General features: G+C 40.0%; 1 protein-coding gene across 1 annotated transcript in view; it reads right to left on the bottom strand.

Annotated features, from left to right (window-relative positions):
- The window catches only part of COL24A1 (collagen type XXIV alpha 1 chain), a gene marked incomplete at both ends in the record, with an annotated part of 264900 nt that extends 242480 nt beyond the window's left edge, over positions 1-22420 (bottom strand). The window contains 2 exons of the mRNA XM_084243185.1: positions 11733-11794; positions 22365-22420. Of these exons, the coding sequence (XP_084099311.1) occupies positions 11733-11794; positions 22365-22420 (118 nt within the window). The remainder of the gene's footprint in view (positions 1-11732; positions 11795-22364) is intronic.
- Between the last annotated feature and the right edge of the window lie 436 nt (positions 22421-22856).

Below are 22856 nucleotides of genomic sequence, written 5' to 3'. Positions count from 1 at the left end.
TGCCCTCTCTTCCTTTTCCTGAGTCCTTATATTTCTGCTTGATAATCTCTCTTCACAGAAGTGATTTGAAGTTTGTTTTTCCAATGTGTGTGCATTTTTTTCTGCTTTTCCCTATATTTTATCTTATTTTATCTCTCTACGCTGTGCTAACCTCTTTACCCTAGCAATCTAGAGAGTGATTCTGGAAGAGAAAGCTGACAAGCCATTTCTTTCCAATGTCAGAACCCAAAGACCTGTTGCAGCATTACCAGAGTTCTCATCTCAAAAGACTATTAAGTATAATCCCACCTTTTGCTTTCACCAAACCGAGTCCAGGAGGACTCCAAACTCCTCACCCTCACATATTCACTTCTGTTGGTATAAACTTCAGAATGAATCCTTCACCTCAGAAAGATTTTTCATTTTCCTGACTACTATTGCCACAGAATCATCTTGCTATTATTTGTGATTCTTCCTTGTACTTCCTTCTCGGCAATTTCTGGCCTTCCCAGATCCTGTTGCACTTGTTTCCTACAAGGACTAAAGGTTAAGTATTTCAGGGTGTGCTCCTTGCTGTCAAGAAGTTCAATTTTGCTGGTACTTTCTAAAATCTTACTGTTGACTCCACCCCATATGGTATTTCCTTTTCTCAGCCTATTTTGTGAACTTGCAAGTTAAATTAGTTCCCTAGTTTGCAGAAAATGGAGACTTCAGGTCATTTTATTGTCATTGACCTTGTTCTTTTGTATGATACCCAGAAACAGAAAGAAAAGGGCAGATATTTGATTTCAAGTTAATCCTTGAAGGCTACACTTATGTTAAAGAAAAAGATTTTGAGGCCCAGAATGTCTTAAAAAAAAAAACTTGGTTGAGGTCATAGTTGGTAAGTGTAGAAATTAATTTGAACTCAATTATTATGACTTCAAAGTCCACAATTGGGTCTAGCATACTACCGCACAGCCACTGAATTCTCCACACCACTTCATGTCTTTCTTTCCAAGCCTCATTAATCAGGACAGCATGATTCTCATTTCTGTAGAAGGAGCATAATTTTCCCTCCACAGAAATGTCCAAGAGGAATTTGCTCTAGGTAGTCAAAGAATTGGTACCACAGCTGAAATCTAATTGTTATTCTAGTGCTAAGCATTTATATCTTAATGTGACTATATTCAGCAGATGTTGAAGAAGAATAGATCTCTTAGGATAGAAGACACAGGTGAAAGGAGATGGGGAAAAGAGGAGAAAAGAGAGAAAGGCTTCTATTAGAAGACAGACTCTTTAGCATTCATTTTTATTTGCCCTGGAAATCACCAGATTGCAATTAAAATTAAGTTTATATATCTGGTCCTAGTGAACACCTTGAAAACAGTTGTTTATAGAAAGCTACTTGCTTCCCAAATGTCCAAAAACAGATGACTGGATCAAGAAGATGTGGCATATATACACCATGGAATACTATTCAGCAATCATAAAAGATAAACTCGTGCCATTTGCAGCAACACAGATGAAGCTAGAAGGGATTATGTTCAGTGAAATAAGCCAGAAGGAAAAAAAAAATGGGATGGTTTCACTTATAGGAGGAATATAGGGGAACCAAATAAGAGATCAGGGAAAAATAATAATGATGAATAACCAAAATTAACAGGAAACTATAAATCAGAGACATTCAGCGGGGAAAGGGAAGGGAGAGGGATCAAAACCGGGAAGGGCACAAGGGACTATGGTGATGGTGCATGGGTAAACTGGTGGTGGTAATTTTATGGGGACTACACCTGCCTGTGAGGAGAAAGCATACAATGGACAAAAATGGACAATGGGTAGGGAGAGGGGGAGGGGAGGAGAGCGAGGGAGGGAGAGTGAGCGAGCACAAGGGAGCGAGACAGCAAGTGAGTGAGTGAGTGAGAGAGAGAGAGAGAGAGAGAGAAAACTTCCTTCATGAGTGACTCCAACCACAAAATCAATACACTTTGTGTCACTTAGGAAACTAGCTACTTTTTAAAGAATACTGATTATCAGCCAGACTTTATTAGCTGGCTTACATTTTTCAAGAATAGCAGAATTCTAAAATAGTATTTCTATGTACCAAGTTCTCTACTGTATTAAACTACAAAATTCTCACAACACCCCTATGAGGTAGGTACTGCTGCTACCCTCCAACTGACAGTTATGAAAGCAAAGTCACACCAATGTAGTCATTTTCCCAAGGCTCCCCAACAAGGATGTGCAGAGGCAGAACTTGAAGGCAAGCCATTCTCTAGAGCCAAACTCAGCATGGCAACCCTTAGGAATGCATATGTTGCCTAACAGCACAACTATCGCCTTCACCTACTTGCTTCTTAAATAATGAATAAAATGGTGGTATCACCAAGACAACACTTTACTCTTTTTACTGTAAACACCAAATCTAATGACCTCATCGAAACCATGATTTCAATAACCACATTGGCTGACTCACAAACCTCTCTTCTGGGCTTGCACATCCAAGTGCCTATTGAATTTATCCAGTAGAGATTTGATGTCCCACGAGCATTTCTAACTCTATAAAATTTCCCCAAAACTCATTCCTCTTCCTTAGTGCCTCTCTCAGTGGAAGGTCACACTAACTACCACATCAGCAGCCAGAGTAATATTTTTATGGTGTAAAATATGCCACTCTCCTGAACAAATCCTCAAATGGTTTCCGATTACTCAAAAAATATGATCAAAACTCTTTACATGTGAACACAGGTGTTGTCTAACAGCAGAACATAGGTGTGAAACCTAAGTTATCTGCTCCCTTCTTCCCTCTCTGATCTCAGTTTCTATCATTTCATCCCACCTTCCTTTGCCCCTGGCAAACTCGTCTTTTTTTATCCCTTAAAACCACTGAACTCATTTTTAACTCACAGTACTTACTCATGATTATCTCTGCTAGGAATGCTCCAAACCCTTAATCCATTCAAGTCTAAATTCAAATGTCACCTCAGAGCAACTTTCCCTGACTTCATTACCAAAAATATAATCATTCTTGCCTCAATAGTTCTGCAACTCTCCAATGTCTCACTATGCTTCCTCTTCATAGCACTAAAAACTCAGAAATATATATATTTGCCGATAATTTGATCACTGTTGAAACATTAATCCATGCATATAGGACTTCATCTTGCTTTACTATTATATTCCTACATACATAACGATTACTGTAACACAGGCCCACAATAAATATTAATTGCATGGATAAATCAACCTAATCACCTCACCCAGAAATCTGGTGTTCATCTTTGATAACTCCTTCCCACTCACTCTCCACATCTATTCAGTCATCAAATCCAACACAAGCCTTAATTAGGTTCTCTTTACTTTTAAGTAATTGTTAATGTTAGCCTCCTAACACAATAGAATTCCCTCTCTCTTATAAGACACCCTTACCAATACATCATCCACAGTTAGAGAGGCCATTCTAGAGCATGAAACAGAATGAATATTTAATTCATGGCATTCCTTCTTATAGCTCATCAGTAGATCTCATACTTTTAGTGTAAAACTCAAACTTAGTTCATCATGCAGGCTTTTAGTTATCTGATCCCTACTTAGTCTGGCCTCACGTTTCAAGTCTTCCTAATAAGCTTTCCCCCATTTAGTTTAGGCTAGATGACAAAGGAAATCAAAACCCAAAGATCACAAATATCAGGATAGGAAGATTTAGAATGTAGGAAAAAAGGATCACTCTCATCAAGAGAGTTCATACTGTAAATTAATAGGGAATGATAAATCCATGTTCATTCAGCCTTGTGGAGGTTCTGTTTAAAAAATCTTTTGCCACTTTCCATCATCTCACTCCCTCATTAAGGGATCATGACTTCATTCTAAAATAATTTTTGCATTGAAACATGTCTGACTATGATAAAATTTATAAAACTGAAGTTAGCACATTTAATATTATCCCTGTAATGGTGAGTAGCACAGTGATCTTACTGCAAAACTGCCAAGTAAAGCAAATCATTAGGACCACATCTCAATTCCATTTTTCAAATCCTCCTTTCCACCCTTTCCACAATAGTTCCCAAATTCTACAGGCTACTGTGTAGTAAAGAATTTAAACTTGCTCAAAGAGTAGGCTTGTATTTGTCCTTTGTTTCTGGGTGGTAATCTCTAAATACCTGGTACATCTTGCTTGATTAAAAAAAAAAAAAGTCTGTATATTTGCAGGTCATGGATCACACCAAAAAGTGTGAATTATGGTGAGGACTTTAGGTCATATTGGGAGAGAGAACTAGAGACTGAGGTCAGCTATGTGGGTAATCAACAGTGTTTACATGTCAGTCACAGTGAAGACTCTGGACATGAAGGCTCAGGTGAAATTCACTGATTGACAAAAACTCCATATTTACTGTCACAAATCATTGATGTAAAAGTGGGTTTTGGCCAGGGCTCCACTGGGAGCTGACACCAAAAAACTACACATGGGACTCTCCTAGACTCTTTCCCTGGACTGATTTTAATCTGCATCTTTTGCTGGAAGAAACCATAACTATGAGTGTAACATATTTGGGTAAATTCTGCCAATCCTTCTAGAGAACTGAGGTATAAGGGGGTCATGGAGATCCTCAAACTTGCAGTTGGTGTCGGATGAAGGGGTTGAGTTGTTCGCCAACTTAACACTCTTTTTTTCTCTTCACTGGCACACCTGCTCACAGCACAGCTTTCTCCATTCTCAGCAGTTTTTATTTTTCCTTAAATTTCTTGCTATGTCACAGCCTATGTTTTTATTTTAAATATCATTCTTTCAGAGTTTGCAATGTATACCCCATTCATGCCAAACTTTACTCATCCTCTTAAGTCTCAGTTGAAGTGTTACCTCCTTTTTAAGTCATCAGTGCAATTTTGTTTGCTCCTATTTTGTTATACACTAATGAGAAACAGACCCTCTCTCATTATCTCATAAAAGCCATCTTCTAGTTCTGCAAGGCTGATGTTGAGATATAGACCTAGACACTCCAATCTAGCTTGTCTTATTTAAAACTTATATTATTGCTGTTTACTATACAACTAGTTAAAAGAAAAGGGGAGGGAGGGAAAAAGAGGTGGTAGGAGAGAAAGGAAATTGGGCCTCCCTGGTGGTACAAGGGGTTAAGCACAACATTGTGAAGCTACCCGGAGCCACTGCAGCTTGAGTTCGATCCCTGGATGGCCTGGGAGCTACCCACATGGCACGGCAGACCTCTCCTGTTTTGCCCGCTATTCCCCTCAGCAGTGTTTTTGGTCAGTCTGCCTATTCTGTTCCCCACTCTGTCTCTGGTGAATTCTCTTGCCCCCCACACCTCTGGCCTGTACCCCAGTTCTTATATGCATAAATAAATCTTTTAAAAAAGAAAATGGGGAGAGGAAGGAAGGGAAAGAAGGGTAAAGGAGAAACTGTGTCTCACTAATGATAAAATTATGACTCATACCCATGTATTTGACTCACAGTCTAAGAGCTTTTACCTGCTAATTTAACAAAATTTAACAAAAATAACTGCCCAATACCCACATTTTATTATTCCTTATAATCTCAGATAGCTTTGGGGATCCCCCATTTTTGGCTCTCCACCAGCTCGCAGCGTCCGGCCAGCTCTGAGAGTGACTTTGGGTTTCCAGGTCGTCGGATCGGGTAGGACGCATTAAAGACTTTATTTCCCTATTTTCTCCCTGAGTTGTACATTTTCCTTATTTCTTTTTCTCTTGTAAATAAACCTTTTATTAACCCTTTTGTGTGTGTCTGTAGTAGAGTATTCATAAGTCCCTTCAAAGCGCACGGGTGAGGACCCACAGCCAGGAACCCGTTTAATATCGGGGTTGCTCTATAACACCACCATTAAGATTAAATGCATAATTCCTAGTTTCCAACTCACTGAATTAAAGTTGTTCAAAACCAGGCACTATGTTTTATTTTACTAAATCGATATGAGTACATGAAGAAGGAAAATGATGAGTATTTTTCTTACTAAAATTTACTATTTGTCCCTTATGTAATAGACTTGCACTAAGCACTTTACATGTTATCTCATTTTATCCACATAATATTCAAAAGTAGTAAGTACTATTACCTTCATTTTAAAGTTGCTGAAAATGAGGATCAGAGTATTTAAAGTACTGGCTCAAAGTCACATAGCATTGGGAGCTGGACATAAATCCAAGTTTCAGACTCCAGAAAACCTTTGCTTTAGCACCACTGCCATATTAAAAGTGGCAATTGTGACTTTAAGGAATTCAAGCAAATTCATTTCTGAAATGAGAAATGAAGCTTTAACCAATGTGTAAAACTGTTGGTAAAGTGTCCACAAAGGTTTATTTTGGTAGGAAATAGAGGGTTACTGCATCTAGAATGAGCTACTTCTGTTAATAACAAACACATTTAGGTTAATTTCCACAGGAAATACTCTTTTGGAGAGGAGTATCCTACACAGATATTTTCTACACATGTGGTTTTCACCTAGGGAACATGAGTCTAAGAATGCTGTGTATATTAAGAATTAGCTCTAAATCTCTTATGGTCTGAATTATCATGTTAAAGGTGCTACAGCTATGTCAATCTCACTGAAGTCAGCCCACTAACACAGAAAATAAAGTAGACTGCATCAGATAAAAGAACTATATCTGTCATATCTTCAGAAAACACAGTATTCTTTCTTAAAGTAGAACCATTTATTTACTAGATTATGTTTGTTTCTATAACAAAGTTTTACTTAAAGTTTATGTTTAATAATTTCTGATTTCCTTACCTGTGTTAAAATTTAAAGGGATAATTAAAATCATGACAGATCAGAAATTTTCTTCTCAATCTTTATATTTCTCTAAAATAAAGAACGGTGGTTTAAAACTATATGGGCAGAGTAAGGAGAAAAGACAATAGCAAAGAGAAACACCAGTGCATTTTTGGAAGATTAAAAGCATAAGAAGGAATCAGCTGAGCTAAAAAAAACTGAACATTAAGGGCTTGCAGAGGCAGGTGCAATGACTAGCAGGCTGATCAGAAAAAGCCTGAAAAAGAACTAAAAAATTGAAGCACCATAAGAATTCGAATGGGGCAGTAGCAGTAATTTGTGTATGAAATTGAAACCATAACAGATTAAAGCTTACCTATGTACAAACATTGAATCATAAAAGAAGACAGATGAGAAATCCACACTGAGAACAATGGGATCCAATTAATATCTACATACTAAATGGTGAGACAGCACCCCCACCCCATTTCCCAAAACCTCTTCACATCACTTTATTCCAATAGTAGCAATTTTTCTCTTAAGAAACTGTATACTCTCAGACACTTTTGGTTTAACAAGATGATCATCACCTAAGTTCCAACCTAATCACTATGTAAAATATAACCAGTTGACAAGCCTATCCAAACAAACAGAGATTCCAAGCATATTTTAGTGCCTTACATTTAAATGCTAACACAGGTACCATAGACTTAAAGAATTTTTCCAGCATAAAAGACATACCAAAACAAGTAAAAATTTGAAGTAAACAGACAAGTGCAGTGAGCAAAATGAAAGTTTAAGAGGTATTCTTTTTTTTTTTTATATTTTTTTTTTAATAGACGCATGCTTTATTTATTTGTTTGTTTGTTTTGTTTATACATGCACTGGGTACAGTCAGAAGTGCGGGAGGGTGAGAGAATTCACCAGAGCCAGAGCGGGGAGCAGAGCAGGCAGAAGGACCGAAGTACACTGCTGAGGGGAGCAGCGGGCGGCAGGAGAGGTCTGCGCGCCATGTGGGACCCTCCTCCGGTGGCCGGGGAGCAGCCGGGGATCGAACCGGCGCCGCAGAGGCCGCGCGCAGTTTCGCAACCCAGCGCTCAACCGCTGCGCCACCGGGGAGGCCCTTAAGAGGTATTCTTATCCTTAGAGAGATAAAAATAGATAGTGCAAAGAAACAGAGATGCTATTTAAAGGGAACAATTGGAGTAAGTTCTTAGAATTTTTAAATACAACAAAAAATGACAGTATTTGAAATAGTGACTTAAGAAAATCTAATAAAACAAAACAAAACAAAGATGGGAAAGAGAAGCTAAAAATAAGAAAGTAAGGAGCTCAACCCAGGAGAACTAATATCTGACCAGCAGAATTTGCATATAGAGAAAATGCAGAAGAGAAAAATAACGGGAAAATTCCCAGAAAATGAAAGATCTTTTGGGACCTCCCTGATGGCACAGGGGCTGGGGACACAGCACTATCAAGCTATCTACAGCCACTGCAACATGTATTCGATCCCCAGCCAGGGAGCTAAGCCACATGGCACAGCAGACCTCTCCTGTCTCACCCGCTGCTCCCCTCGGCAGTGTATTTCAGTAGATCCACCTGTTCTGCTCCCCACTCTGTCTCTCATGACTCCTCTCACCCCCAACACCTCCAGCCTACACCCCAGTTCTTGTATGTACAAATAAATAAAATATTTAAAAAAAATGAAAGATCTTTCCTATTGAACCCTGCACTGAATGCACAACACAATTAATTGAAAAAAGTTGTACCAAGGTACTTTATTGTGAAATTTCAAGATATCAATATAAATAGATGATCTTAAGGTCATATATTAAGGATCAAGAATAGTATAACATCAGATTTCTTTACTGCAAAACCAGAAGACAACAGAGGGTCTCCCTGGTGGCGCAGGGGTTAAGACGCAATCTACGAAGCAATCCGAAGCCACTGCAGCATGAGTTCGATTCCCTGCCAGCCAGGGAGAAACCTACATGGCGGGACAGACCTCTCCTGTCTCGCCCACTGCTCCCCTCAGCAGTGTACTTTGGTCTATCTGCCTGTTCTGTTCCCTGCTCTGTCTCTCGTGAATCCTCTCACCTCCCATATCTCTGGCCTGTACCCCAATTCTTGTATAAAAATAAATCTTAAAAAAAAAAAAACAGAAGACAACAGACAAAAACCTTTAAAATTCTGAAGGAAAAACAATTTACAACCTAAAATTTATGCCCACTGTTCTCAGATATATGGGTGAAATAAACATTCTCAGAAATGCACACATACTCTCCACATTGCAAAAAAGTATTGATACAAAACACCTTCTCAGGATGCCACTCCACTCCAATAAGAAAATGGGAGATGAAAAAGAAAAATGGGTCCTAAGACACTGGCTCTAACAGAAATAAGTGACATCAATTCTACAGGAACTTTAAAGTTCTACAGATCCAGGATCAAACAGGAGAATTTTAGCTTCTAGAAGAAATATCTCCAAGAACAAAAAATGCTTGGTGTATTTTTTTTTATTTTTCAAAGAAATTTTAGAATTTTTTTTGAGTATCTGAGCATTAGTCATGGTGACAGAATACAAACCAAACAATAAAAGGAGATAATCTTGTAATTTTGCACAAGAAAGTATGAATGATTACGTGGTTAAAAAAAATACATACATGGTCATAATTAGATAAATATTAACCTAACTTGATAAACTATGTTGAGAGAATAAAAAAGTACTAACTCAAAAACCAACGCTTAAAAGCATAGTATAAAACACATTCAGAAGGGCAGGAGGAGAGAGCAAAATGGAGGTGGACACTGGATGCCTTGGTGGAGGGAGAGCTATTACAACAGCACCAGGAGGGTGTTGGGGGCTACGGGGAGTCCTATACTTCCAAAATACAAAAAAATACAAAATAAAATACAAAATACAAAAATACAAAATACAAAAAAATACAAATACAAAAAAAATACAAAAAAATACAAAATAAAAAAAAAAAATACAAAAAAAACCCCCACCTAAACAAATGGTACAATGTTAAAGCCTCATCAGTAATAGGATGTCCATAAAATAAAAATATCAGGAAATATGGAAGTTAATTGCTAAAAAGGTACAAGAGAGTTTGGATAGCTCTCAGGAGTGGGTAAGGTCAAAGGACCATACACATTTTTCATCATGTTTTGTCTTACAACTTGTTCTTTAAACTACATACTTGAATTACTTTGCTACTTTAATTTTGAAAAATCTCATAAGCACATATTCATTTCCAAGAAGTCCAATTTGGGTTTAAGTCTAGTTCAAATAGACATATTTTGTAGTATTAAGGTCACAGGTGGTATCTGAGATCATTATGAAGCCATGATTTCTTTGAAAATATTTTTCTAATCTGATAATTACATCATGCCATTTTAACTTTCAAAGCAAATTAACTACAAAACAAAAAAATACCTCTTAGATTCTGAGAATAAGCCAATGGTTATAAGGGAGGAATCTCAATTTCTTTATGTGTAGTACTACATACCCTGCAGGTTCATGAGGATTAGAATAGCATATGTAAAGTAACTGCCAAAGACAAGACAATACACAAAACATATTTAATTAGTAATGGCAATTCTCTTATCTTCTCTATGGTCCAGAGGCTTAATTTTAAATAATTTATAGACTCTACAGTCAAAGTAAGTTCAAATCCTGGTTTTTCCTTTTGTTAGCCAGTAACATTTGAGATAATTACCTATTACTTAATCTTAATCTGGGTTTTAGTAATTCTATCATGGGCATAATTATAAAAAATTTTGCGATGAAGTAGTGGTGAAATACACATTTTTCTAACATAGTGACTGCTACAGAAGTTTTCACAAATTGGAACACTCATAATTAGAAATTAGGAGATGGTAGCTCTGCTCTTCATGGCTACTTAAAATGAAGTAAAAGAAATGGGTTGGTCAAGAATGACATTTCCTAAAGTTACATGTGATGTGTAACCTAATGTAACTATTTATCCATTTAAAAAACATTAGAAAATGCCTTCCAACTCATATCTTAATTCGTCTTTGTGCTGGTTTTCATACATCTATGCCCGCTTGTCAATCTGGTCTATTAGAGCAACACCCCTCTTTGTGATGCCTGTCTACCTGCTCACATTTCATTCATGATTTACTTGTCTTTATCTTAATGTTATTTGGTTGACTGAGCAAACTGGCAATCAGTGGTTCATTGAATTAGTCACTGAATAGAATATTTGGTTCTATCAGAATCAGTCATCAGCCAGCCCTGCTAGGTAAAAGGCAGAGAAGAAAAAAAATGAGGTCATGGTGATAATCATAAGTTCCACACAGTTCCAGGATTTTTCTCTTTGACTTTGGCATTTCTTCCTTTGACATTAAGTACATGCTTTTTTCATTTTGAAATCAGACATTATCTTAATCCTATTTCAATTAATGGTAATTAGGATATTATGTGGCAACTAGAAAATACATTGTAAATGTTGGATAATAAATTGGGGTACACAGAGATTCCTGAAACTATCACTATACTATTAGAGCAACTAGTTAGAAAACAAAACAAAAACACTGAGTACTTCCTAAACCTCTCCATTGGGATGAAATAAAATCCAAGCCCACCGGTATGCAAAATTTCATCTTGTTTCTTAATGATGTAAATCTAGATGGAACATTTAGTATATGCTTGTGTTGTTTCATGAAGTGCAAAGGTAAACCAGTTACAGTTTGCCACCCCCAAGAACTCCCACTTAAAAATGAGGTCACAAGGAAAGCCTTTTCACACTACAAAACTTCCCTTTTATAGAGAGTTTGCTTAAAAATGTAAGAAATTTCACAGATGGAAGATATGAGTAATTCCAGAAAGGTCATATTTCCCCCCAAAATTTCTTTACCCTTACATTCTCATTCATACTGGGTAGAATTTTTTGTTTAATGTTGAACTAAAGGTTATATTATAGTTTAAAATTATGTATTATTGTTTAAAATTATGTCTAGGAGCAGAGATTTTATATAAATAAGTTAACAAGTTGACCTTCTTACCTTGTTCTTGTGCATAAACAGCATCCCCTGTCACACATAGCACAATAAAAAGAAGCAGTTTCCTAAAAAAAAAAGAAAAACAATTGGAAAAAAACTTCTTAGATGAACACTTACACCTATAAATCACATAAGGTCCAAAACAAATGATTGCAGGATTAAGAGTTAAGCTATGATTTCAATCAGCATAGTATTTTAGTATTCATATTGGTTAAGAGCAAGAACTCTAAGTTCCAGTTTTGCCACTTACACTATGTGACTTAGGCACACTTGTTAATCACTTGATGCCTCAGTTCTTTCCCCTGTTGACCTATATCAACTTTTCTAAAATTGAAAAACATAAAATACACGTTAACAGTTTTTGACATGGAAGCACTTAAATGTCAGCTATTACAGGTAACCACATCATCACCATCATACATGTTAGGTTACCAGACATAAAATTTCATACAAAGCAACAGAAATTTAAGCAAAATAACACTCACTTAAATAGCAGATTGCAAACAGATGCAATCTGCTATTTAAGTGATGTTGATAGGTAAAAGCCATCTGAATGTCATTTAGATCACTGGCATTCAATTTGTGATTCTTTGCTTCTGAAAATAGCAAAGGCTTATCAACATCAACACTGAACATTTTGTGAACACAACACTACAAACTAAAATGTTCATTTACATTAAGTAAAAATATTTCATAACATTTGTATTATAATGAAACTGATAGGTTTTGTTAGTCTTCATAATTGCCTATATCTGTCCCCCCCAAGTGAAAATTACAGAGATAATTTTAGAAAGATGAGAAGGCTGAAAATATTTTATTACCTAATTCTTGTTAAGTAGATGCTGATTCTGTATTTTATTCTAACCCAGGGGCTTCCCAATGACACTGCTATAAAATATACTTCTACAAGGAGTCATTACAGAGAATTCTGAAAATCATTTTTAATCAATCTCTGCTGTACTAATATTAATTGGTATATTTTCTATTTACTATCATTATATTTTCACCTTATCAACTAGAATAAGGAGCATCTTAAAATAAAAATGATCTTTTACAAAGTGAGCTAAAAACAAAATTATACCATTATAGATACTTGAAATGACTCTTTTAAAAATAGTATTAACCATGTCTTAACAAGTAAAAAATGCACATTCTAGTTATAACTCAGTACAGAGAACAGCTTTTACACAGCAAACTTTTGATAACATACTTCACTATTACAAATTCTACAAACTAACCAAATGAATCATTAATTTCAATAGAGGCAAATACAGAAACCATGTATTTTAATGAAGCATATAGAAGATTCATATACACATTGCCAATCGTTTAGAACAAGGTTTCTGAAATGTTAGTTTGCCAAAGAACCACTTGTGAAAAATAAAGATTCTGGACCTTGCCTCAGAAATTATGATTCATACGTTTAGAGTAGATTCCTGAGATAAACACATATTTAACCAGGTGATTCTAATATAAAGTGTGTGTAGCAAACTTTGATTTAAAAAAATAGAATACTTGCTATTTAGAGTTATACTGGAGTTAAAATACACTTAAGTATTACTTTCTTTTAAATCACATATATCTAATTTTATGACACAAGTAAGACCCCCCCCCAAAATTTGATTCCCTTTTATTTTAATCCTTTCTACTGATCTAGGTCATGACTTTCAAAAGTTAGTAAGCATCAAATCACCTGGAGGGCTTGTTACAGAAGGCCTCACCCAAGAGTGTCTGACTCACTCGGCCTAGGGTGGGGCTGGAGAAAAGGCTTTGGTAGCCAGTTTCCAGGTAATGCTGATGCTGCAGCTCAGCAGACCACACTCTGCTCTTGAACAGATGGTAATCAAGAGACAGGCACTGTAAGGACTACCTGCTCTGGATCTGTTTTTGACTTTCGCTGCAAAGTGGAATCACCTGAGGAGTTTTAAAAACTGCTAACACTTGGGTTCTGCCCTCCCCACCCCCAGAGACTGAGTTTGATGTATCTGTGGTAAAGAGGTTTTGAACCACTTCTAGGTGATTCTAGTAGGCAAACAAGGTTCAGGAACACTGGATGAGATCAAGATGATTTCTCTGGGCCCCCAGAAGGGGTCCCAATGTATATAAGCCAGCAAAACTAGAAAACAGTACAGTCACTGAAGGTGAATACCTCAGAATTGTGCTGTCTTAGTAGAAAATGGAATGTGAAAGAAAGTACATCTCACCTGCTGAAGTTAATATGATTCACTGAGAGCTAACAGACAACCCAAAAGACTATTTTCCATTTGGAATAAAGCTAACTAATGAAGATTACAGTAACCAGCACTATTCAGTTAGCAATTCAGCCAATTCATAGACTTCCCTAATGACCTCAGGGGAGAAAAATGGAAAATAAATTTCTTTCTAGACAAGTTAACAAGTCCATTCTTGGTGTGAGGTGGGAAAACCTGAACACAAAAAACATCATCCTTTAGCCAGGTGATCTTAGGGGATTATGATAAGTTGGTTGAGCCATGCCTTATATATGGTAAGTATGTACACCGATGACTAAGATAGAGACCTATGCTGGAAACAGATCTTGTCTTTTTCTAATTATGTTCAAAATAATAACCACCTAAGGAAAAACAGGGAAAGTCAAGTTCTGTACCAGGTGTTCAAAACTCTCTATTCAGCTTCCATCCCCTTTCTTTCAGCAATATGGACCCCACTACAACTGAAACCCCCAAAGCTTCAATGAACCACATTATCTCTAGTCCCTGAACAAACCATGAAAAGTGCCTGAAAGGTCCTCTTGAAAGAGAGCTATGGCAGAGGCTCAAAGGACAATAACCAACAGAGGATAGGTCAGCCATGCACACGATTACAAGACTGCCCAGGTATCAACAAAAGGATTTAACAAACAGGGAAAACAAAGAGTTCCTAGGGCCACAATTGGCCAGTTATCTCATCCCAGATAGTGTCAACAGTGTACAAAGTCCTAAACAAAAGACACCCAGCCAAGATGGCGCTATCCCGCCAAAAAGGCCTGAAGCTCATGGCAAGCAGCAAGCCAGAATGCAACTCACCGCAGCTGGAGACACTCACAGGTGGGGCCACTGAGATGCTGCAGCAGCCCACAGCAACAGTCTGAAGGATGGGATGGACAGCACTGCACAATGGACCAGACAGCAAAAGAGGCAGCAGCACTGGATAATTAACAGCTCTCAAAAGGTGACCGGGACATAGAGTACAGGTCACGGATCAGCAGTACTGTGCAGTATTGGCCATTAGTGCTGGTTACCTGGTCACCAGAGGTGGTGTTAGAAACATCAGCATTATAGCTCTGTGTGAATTGTTGGCCCACAGCACCAACAAACAGCTCTTTGAAATACTAGGCCTTTTGTTCTTTCAAGCTAAGAGGCCAGAGGCAGGTGCTGCTGGCCCAGGCGCTATGAAGCAATTCAGTTTTTCTTCTCTCTTAGGAAGTCAGCTGCTAGATGATGCTTCTTTCTTCAGAGGCTAGGAACAGCCTCTTTCTCAGCAACAGAATGAGTCATCTTCTTTTTGAGGTCAGGAACAGAATCTAAAAGCCCAAACTGAGAGCCCCAAGGTGGGGCCTGCCCTGCCTTGTATCCTTTCATGATCTCCCACCTACAAATCTGATTGGACCATTTTTAATCCTATGGCTGATTGGTCAATTTACCGATCAGCTCACAGCTTGCACCTGATCAGTCCATTCTATGACCCAGGCACCAAATCCACAGGCCTCTCTACTGCCTGCAGCTGGAGGGAGCCATAGCGCTGCATTTGGCCCAGTGGAGGCCCCACTTCTCTCTGCAGCCAGACTCAGGAGCTGCATGCCCTGGGGCAGCCTGGGAGGGGAACCAGTGCTTCTTGTCATCACCGCTAGCCTCTGCCTGCAGCCTGAGGCTGCACTGGTGGCAGGCAGAAAAATGCCCAGCACTTGCTACTACTTGCAGTACCCACAAGCAATGCTCTGGAGGCCAGGTGCCCCAGTCCTGAGGGGATAGTCTCCCATTTCACTCTCAGACTCCACCTATGAGAATCTTAACTATCCTCAACATCTTATCTGAACAACCCCTGCTCCATGAAGTGTCCCATCTTCCCTTGAGATTGGACCTTTTCCTTCCCCTTGTACTCTTCATGTCTTCACTGTAACTTTATTGTGGCCCCAATGTTGTACCTTTTATGATTAATTACTAAGCCAATACCTGAGTAAGCAACAGTTCTTCACCTTTTATTCTTTTTTTTTACAGAAAAGAGGCACTCAATAAATATTTATAAATAATAGAGGAATGATAATAACACCCTTCCGAAATGTTAAGTTTTCCTTATGTACCTAATTCTTTTGCCATGTGGGGAAAATAAAGTAAAATAAAGGTACTTTATTTAGATGTTTAAAGACAAAATGAAGAGAAGATTTATTTTTTTTATCTGCTGTGGCAGGGTAAGTAGAAGCTTTTTCCTTTTTATTCTTTGATTTGTTCATTTTAACTTTTTCTTGTCTCTGAAGTGGAAACACGGAGAACACAGGAAGCTTAACATAATCAGGCTGATAAAGAGCCAAAATCCATCACCGTGTAAATTGGATGTGTAACAAATCAGGGTGCTCTGGGAAATGTCTAGTTGGGCTTGCTTCATTTGCTCCTTTGGTCTCTCCCTCATGATATTACATTTACTTAATAAAGAAAAAAAAAACATGTCTCCACATGAGAGTTCTCAAGGGCAAGAGCTTTGCTTTGTGCGTCTCTCCTATTTTGCTTTGCAAATAGACAAAAGACATGCTAGAGTCCATGAATAAGTAAAAATTAAAACTATATTATTGGAGAGAAGACAACACAGTTAATAAAAAATAACACCAGGGCCTCCCTGGTGGTGCAGCGGTTGAGAGCTGGGTTGCGAAGCTGCCCGCAGCCTCTGTAGCACCAGTTCATCCCTGGCCACTGGGCGAGGGTCCCACAAGGTGCACAGACCTCTCCTGCCACCCGCTGCTCCCCTCAGCAGTGTATTTCATCAGTCTGCCTGTTCTGTTCCCCACTCTGGCTCTGGTGAATTCTCTCACCCTCCTGCACTTCTGACTATACCCAGTGCTTCTATAAATAAATAAATAAATCTTTAAAAAAAAATAATAATAATAATACCAGGCCTCCCCTGATGGTGCAGTCGGTTGAGCACAGCGCTGTGAAGACGTCCACAGCCTCTGCGGCGCAGGTTTGAGCCCAGCCGGCCAAGGAGATACCCACATGGCACGGCAGACCTCTCCTGTCTCACCTGCTGCTCCCTTCAGAGTGTATTTCAGTATATCCACCTGTTCTGCTCCCCACTCTGTCTCTAGTGAATCCTCTCACACTTCTGCAGATCTGGCCAGTACCCCGGTTCTTGTATGCATGAATAAATAAATCTTTAAAAAAAATTCAAAGAAAAAGAAAATAACACCACACTCAGAGTCAAAAGACTAATCCTGGTTCTGATTCATCCTCTCTGGGTGCTCTTAGGTATGTCATTTCAATTTTCTCAGCCTTAGCTGACTCATCTATAATATGATAAGCTAATACAAATTTTGCATTTTTTAATTTTACATTCCAAATGTAAAATCCTATAACTTGTGTGTATGGTGGGATCCTATTAGTATACTAACATTAGAGGGCAAGGACAAGTTATTTAGTAAGCTGTTCTATAAATCATGTATATAAAGGACACATTGTTTTGTTTTACCACAAATCTGGAAAGATCTTCCTACAATTTTGGCCTACACGCTTTTAGTTAAGTAATTTAAAATTCTACTAAGTTGATAATTTATTCATGTATTTAGTGTATTCTAGCTAAAAGTCTAATTTATTAAATATGAATATTTTTCAAAATTCAAAGTTTGTTTTTGTTCATTTTTTGTATGCTTGGACCATGTGTCACTAACAAAATAACAGGAATATATATAAACTGAGGTATTCAATAAAACCAGACCAAATCTAAAAGAACTCAGCAGTGTGTAACAAATACTCAATAAAGCTTTAGAAATTATAACCCATGATATTAATATTGGAGATATGTAACAAAATATGAAATATTCTTCTGTGTGTCTGGCCTGCTAGCCACATTTTCAGTCTGACATAATCCACAGTCAAAACATAACTAGATAATGTGAGGGGTGAAGGCCTATAGGGAATCAAGCAGGAAATAAATATCCAAAGATCATACTCAAAATATTTAAGGCACTAATATCCATTCCAGGCATCTTCCCAAAAAAGTCTTTGAGCTATTCAACTTTTCTTTGTCTGAAAGGTCTAAATTATTTAGGGATCTTTTTGCTTAGGGGACTCAAGAGACCCTTAGGTATCATGATGCATGGCTTCAGGCTACTGGTGGCTCATTTCTGCATAGATTCAATTTATAATAGTAAGAATAACTTTGTAAAATTTTGTAAAAGGGAATATTCAAAGAATGAGTTGGTGGTTTTCATTTAAACCAATTTGAAAGAATGAATAAATCTGAAAAACACACGTGATATATGTGTGTGTAGGTGTGTGTGTAGATTATATATAAATACAAATACATCAATAATTTCTACAACATCCATTACACTACATTACAAGACCACAACCTCTGTAAGTCATGGCAGCTTTACAGATTTTGCTCTTTACTAAGCTGCTAAGATCCAGAAATAGTAACATTTCTGTCCTTTCTTTCCCAACTAACTGAAAAACAGTTCTCATCCCACTGATTGAATGATTCAAGGAATAAAGTGTTGTCGCTAATTTACATACAATGAATTTCTTAGACTATCTATGCAACTCAATAGGTACTTGTGTAACTAATCCATTGTGAAGCAAAGGAGAACTGTTGAATAAATTCCAAGCATACAGGCAGTTCACACAAAGGAAGATAAAAGCTTAAGAACATCAAGTGATCAAAATGTCTAGAGTCCCTTCCATAGGAGAGAAGAAAAAAGGATCTAAACTAGTCTGTCCCAGTAATACCAGAGTTTGTTAAACTAATAGCTGCCTAGCCTAGCAAAGACCCTGGCACATACTACTGTTAAAGATTTTTAAATGAATGAATGAATCAGTCGATAAAACTATCAGTTGGTCATAAATTTCAACAAATATATTAACTTCTCTAGCATCTTCTTCTTGTATACTTTCCCTAAGATCAAGATGTCAGATATCCTCCACTGACTTAGGTAACAAAATAATATAGCTCTGTTTACCTTTCCAGATCCAGCTCAGAAGTGTACTCCAACTTTTTTTCTTTCAGGCTCTCAAATGCACTATGCTGTCTCACTCCTGCACTTTTTTTTTTTTTGGTTCTGTCTAGAGAGCTTCACTTAACTCTCAGTCTAGACTTCCTTTTTTTTTTTTTTTAATAGAGGCATGTTTATTTATTTATTTGTTTGTTTGTTTATACATGCACTGGGTACAGTCAGAAGCGCTGGAGGGTGAGAGAATTCACCAGAGCCAGAGCGGGGAGCAGAGCAAGCAGAAGGACCGAAGTACACTGCTGAGGGGAGCAGTGGGCGGCAGGAGAGGTCTGCGCACCAGGTGGGACCCTCCTCCGGTGGCCGGGGAGCAGCCGGGAATCGAACCGGCGCCGCAAAGGCCGCGGGCAGCTTCGCAACCCAGCGCTCAAACGCTGCGCCACCGGGGATGCCCAGACTTCCTTTCTTTTGATCAGTCTTTCCTTCCAGTACTTCCCTCCCTGTCCTCTCCACAACTTCTAGGTGTCCTCCTGTATGTACTTATCTCATTTTGTTACACTTGGTTATTTCCTTTTCTATTTCCTATACTAGGAACAACAGGTAGGACAGCAACTGTGTTTCTCTCATGCTCAAACAATGTAACCACATTAGGCTCATAGTTAGAGCTCAGTAAACATTTGCTGAACAAATGAGTGAAAAACTGAGTGAATGAATGAATGTTAGCCTTTTATGAAAATGAAAATGTCTTCACTTCTTAATAAGAGTCCCACATTCTTAAATAAGTCATATTTTCAAAGCATGGCAAGGAAACTAGCACAGCTATTTTAATTCAAATAATAAAATTCCGTTTTCTCCTGCAACTTCATAGATTACCAAGCAGAATGGTTAAACAACACTCACTTTCCATAAATTACAATTGTCTCCCGGAGACGTCAGTTTATTTTAAACATGTACTTGAACACAAAAAATAACTAAGCAACTTAAAAAATAAAATTTCATCCCAGCTAGGAAACAGATCTTTATATTCAAAACTTTTTCCCCCTTTGGTTATAAAACCCTTTAATTACCATAATAGCTGTCTGGGAGACTTTCCGATAATATGTTAAATCAATGTTTCTAGCACTGACTTTTGGTTTTAATCTCCTTTTATTAATTCCACAAATTCCCATTAGGTAGTCCATCCAAAAGCAGCCCCATGAAACAAAATGTCTTTAAGGATCCAGTTTTAAAGCTATAAATGTTTTTGAGTGACTAATCACAATTGTGATTTAAAAAATCTGCCCTTGCTCTTACAAAACATCACCACAAAAGGATGCTGGAAAATTAAAACCTCGGGAATTTCATTAGGGACTCTTAGGTTTAATTCAGTGGTTTGACATTATCATCAGCTAATCAGTTGTGTCTCCCAAGTCTCCTTCCTATAAGGTTGGTAGCATTTATTTCAAGCTCAAGAATGCTGAATTCTTTCTGAAAATTGCACTTTTTTTAAGAAACAATTTTCTCAGTTCAATCAGTAAGTATTTTTCCCCCATTCTGTATGTATACAGTTGGAGTAGTGAGGGGCTACACTCTGATGCAACCTTGAATTAACTTAATTCTCTGCAGCTCACCCCCACCAGCAACTGCAGTGGAATAAACTAGATATCCCAGGAGGTTGTGAGTTCCTCAGCAAGGCAGCCTTCCAGGAGGGCAGGAGAAATGAAGAGTCTTCACCCAGGACCTACTACCCACCCAGATGTGTCTCCACATGGGTTCTTTTCCCATTCCACGTGGTCTAATCTTTCCTCAGAGGTTCCTGGGGTAATCCATCCTGTTTGGTTTCTCAGCCTCCCTCCCTTCCCCCTCCCAATCATCTGGACCCAATTTACAAACCCCAAACTGCCCAAGAATGTATGCAGGGCCTTTTCTGGGAGCGTCTGGAAGGGAAGTGTAAACCAGACAAGACAGAGGCCAGGAGCACAAGAGCTGCTTTAATCCACGAGGTCGGTCACAACTACCAACGGGCATTTTAGTCAGCGAGGTAGGAGTCATAGCAGCCAAGGGGAAACCCTGGGGCGGCAGGGAGGGCAAGCAAGGATGGCACAAGGGATGGATGAGAAGGCTGCAGCTTGACAACAGTCTCTCCTGGGATCAGCTGCAAGAAGGATGTGGTCCTGTGTGACAGGCAGTGGTTCCAACCCCGCTGGTGGGTGGGGGTAGGGAAAAGATGCGCACGCAGGGCTACTTTTATAGAGAAAAGGGTGGGGGAGCGAGCCAGGTCTCCCAGGTCCCCAGCACCACACTGCAAGCACCAAGTGGTTGCAAACCTCCCTCCTCACTGATTCATCCGTGGACGGATGCGCGAAGAGGTGCATCTTAGTAGCTGGGAAGCCTGGCAACAGGTTTCCAAGGGTCGGAGAAGAGAACTTGCTAGCGCTGGCCAGATTAGGCTGCACGCGCCTGGGAAGCACATGTTCATACAAACACTGCCACAAGGCGGTCTTTCTCCTCACCCCGCCTCCGCCTGTCCTCAGCTGGCACGGACAAATGCTGCCCCCTGCCCTCTCCCACCTACTCTCCCGAGGGGCAGTCTAGCAGCCCAGAGGACCACCACAGCCTCCTTCGTCCCATCCGCCCCCGGGGTCAGAAGCAAACTTCCATAACCCACTGACCTCTTCCAGGGGGGCCAGGGCAGCCAGCCAAGGCCATGCAACGCACACACCCCATCCACGTTCTTTTCCCAGTGAGGAGGTGGGAGCTGGTACAGCGCCCAGAGAGGAGGTGGGTGACTGCAGGGACCCGCGTGAACGCTCCTGGGAAAGAACAGCCCTGCCCCCACCCCCACCCCACGTCCAGACGCTTCTCCTGGTACCCGATCAGGAAGCAACCTCGCCTCAGATGGGCAACTCGTTTGTGGCCTCCTAAAGACAGTGACAACTGCCTCCGAGTCCGGTGCTTCCATCAGTGGCCTGACGCCGGGTAGTGCAGGAGCCCGGTCCTCCCATTTCACAACCCTGCCCCGCTCTTGTGCCCCGCGATCCGGGTTGCATGCACAGAGCCCAGAGAACGGCTAGGTGCCCAGCAATCCCAAGGCAGGACACCCGGCGGAGCACCACGAGGAAGAGGGACCCTAGCCAGCGCCCTGAGGGAGGGTAAGGGAAGCAGCGCGCGAGGCTGCGGGAGCTGCAGCCCAGCTCCCGGGCAGCGGGAGACGCTGCAGCAGGCATTGGGATGCGCGCCAGCGAGCCTTTCCTCGCGAGCCGCAGGATCTCTTTAGCATAAACTGTCTGAGAGCCCGGCTGGCTGGAGGCTTCCTTTCAAACATGGTATTTTGCAAATTGAGGAGACAAGAGGATGCCGGCTCCCAACTTCAAAACGTGCCAAGGAGCGGGAGCACGAATCTCCAACCTGCTCAGAGAATCGGGGGGGGGGGGGGGGGGGGAGAGGGTTGGTCTAACCCCTGCCCCAGCGGGTGGGCTACTTACGTTTCTGCCGAGTGGGAGAACTTTCCACGCCTTGTCCTGTGGGCTCCTAAATGCATTTGTATGCATTTGTCCGTGCAGCGAAGCGCTAACGGAAAACAGAAGCCAACTTCGAACTGCTAAGGTTGCAGGTACTGTCCATGAAAAAGGGGAGGGGAAATCACGTGAAAACGACGCTCCAAAACCGCAACCACAATTTAAAAAGGGAAGGGGAGCTGGGGAAGAAGCCGGAGACAGCGCCCGAGGGGTCGCTAGCTAGGCTAGCCCGGGGAGGGGAGCGCTCCCCCCGGGGAGGGCGGGCGAGGAGCCGGCAGCGGCGGGAGCCGGGCTGCGAGTGTACCCCTCGAGTTCACTTGCGGTTCAAAGGCGACTCTGTGACTCCTGTGGAGTCCTCGGCTTTGGGCCTGGGAGAAGAAGGGGCGGGGGAGGAGAGGAGAAGATGAAGGGGGGCAGGAAGTCCTTGGAAATAACCCGCGCCGGCACATTTGTCAGGCA

The sequence above is a fragment of the Talpa europaea genome, assembly GCF_964194135.1.
Source record: "Talpa europaea genome assembly, chromosome: 9".
NCBI classification, from domain to species: Eukaryota; Metazoa; Chordata; class Mammalia; order Eulipotyphla; family Talpidae; genus Talpa; species Talpa europaea.
This window is presented reverse-complemented; position numbering and strand designations above follow the sequence as displayed.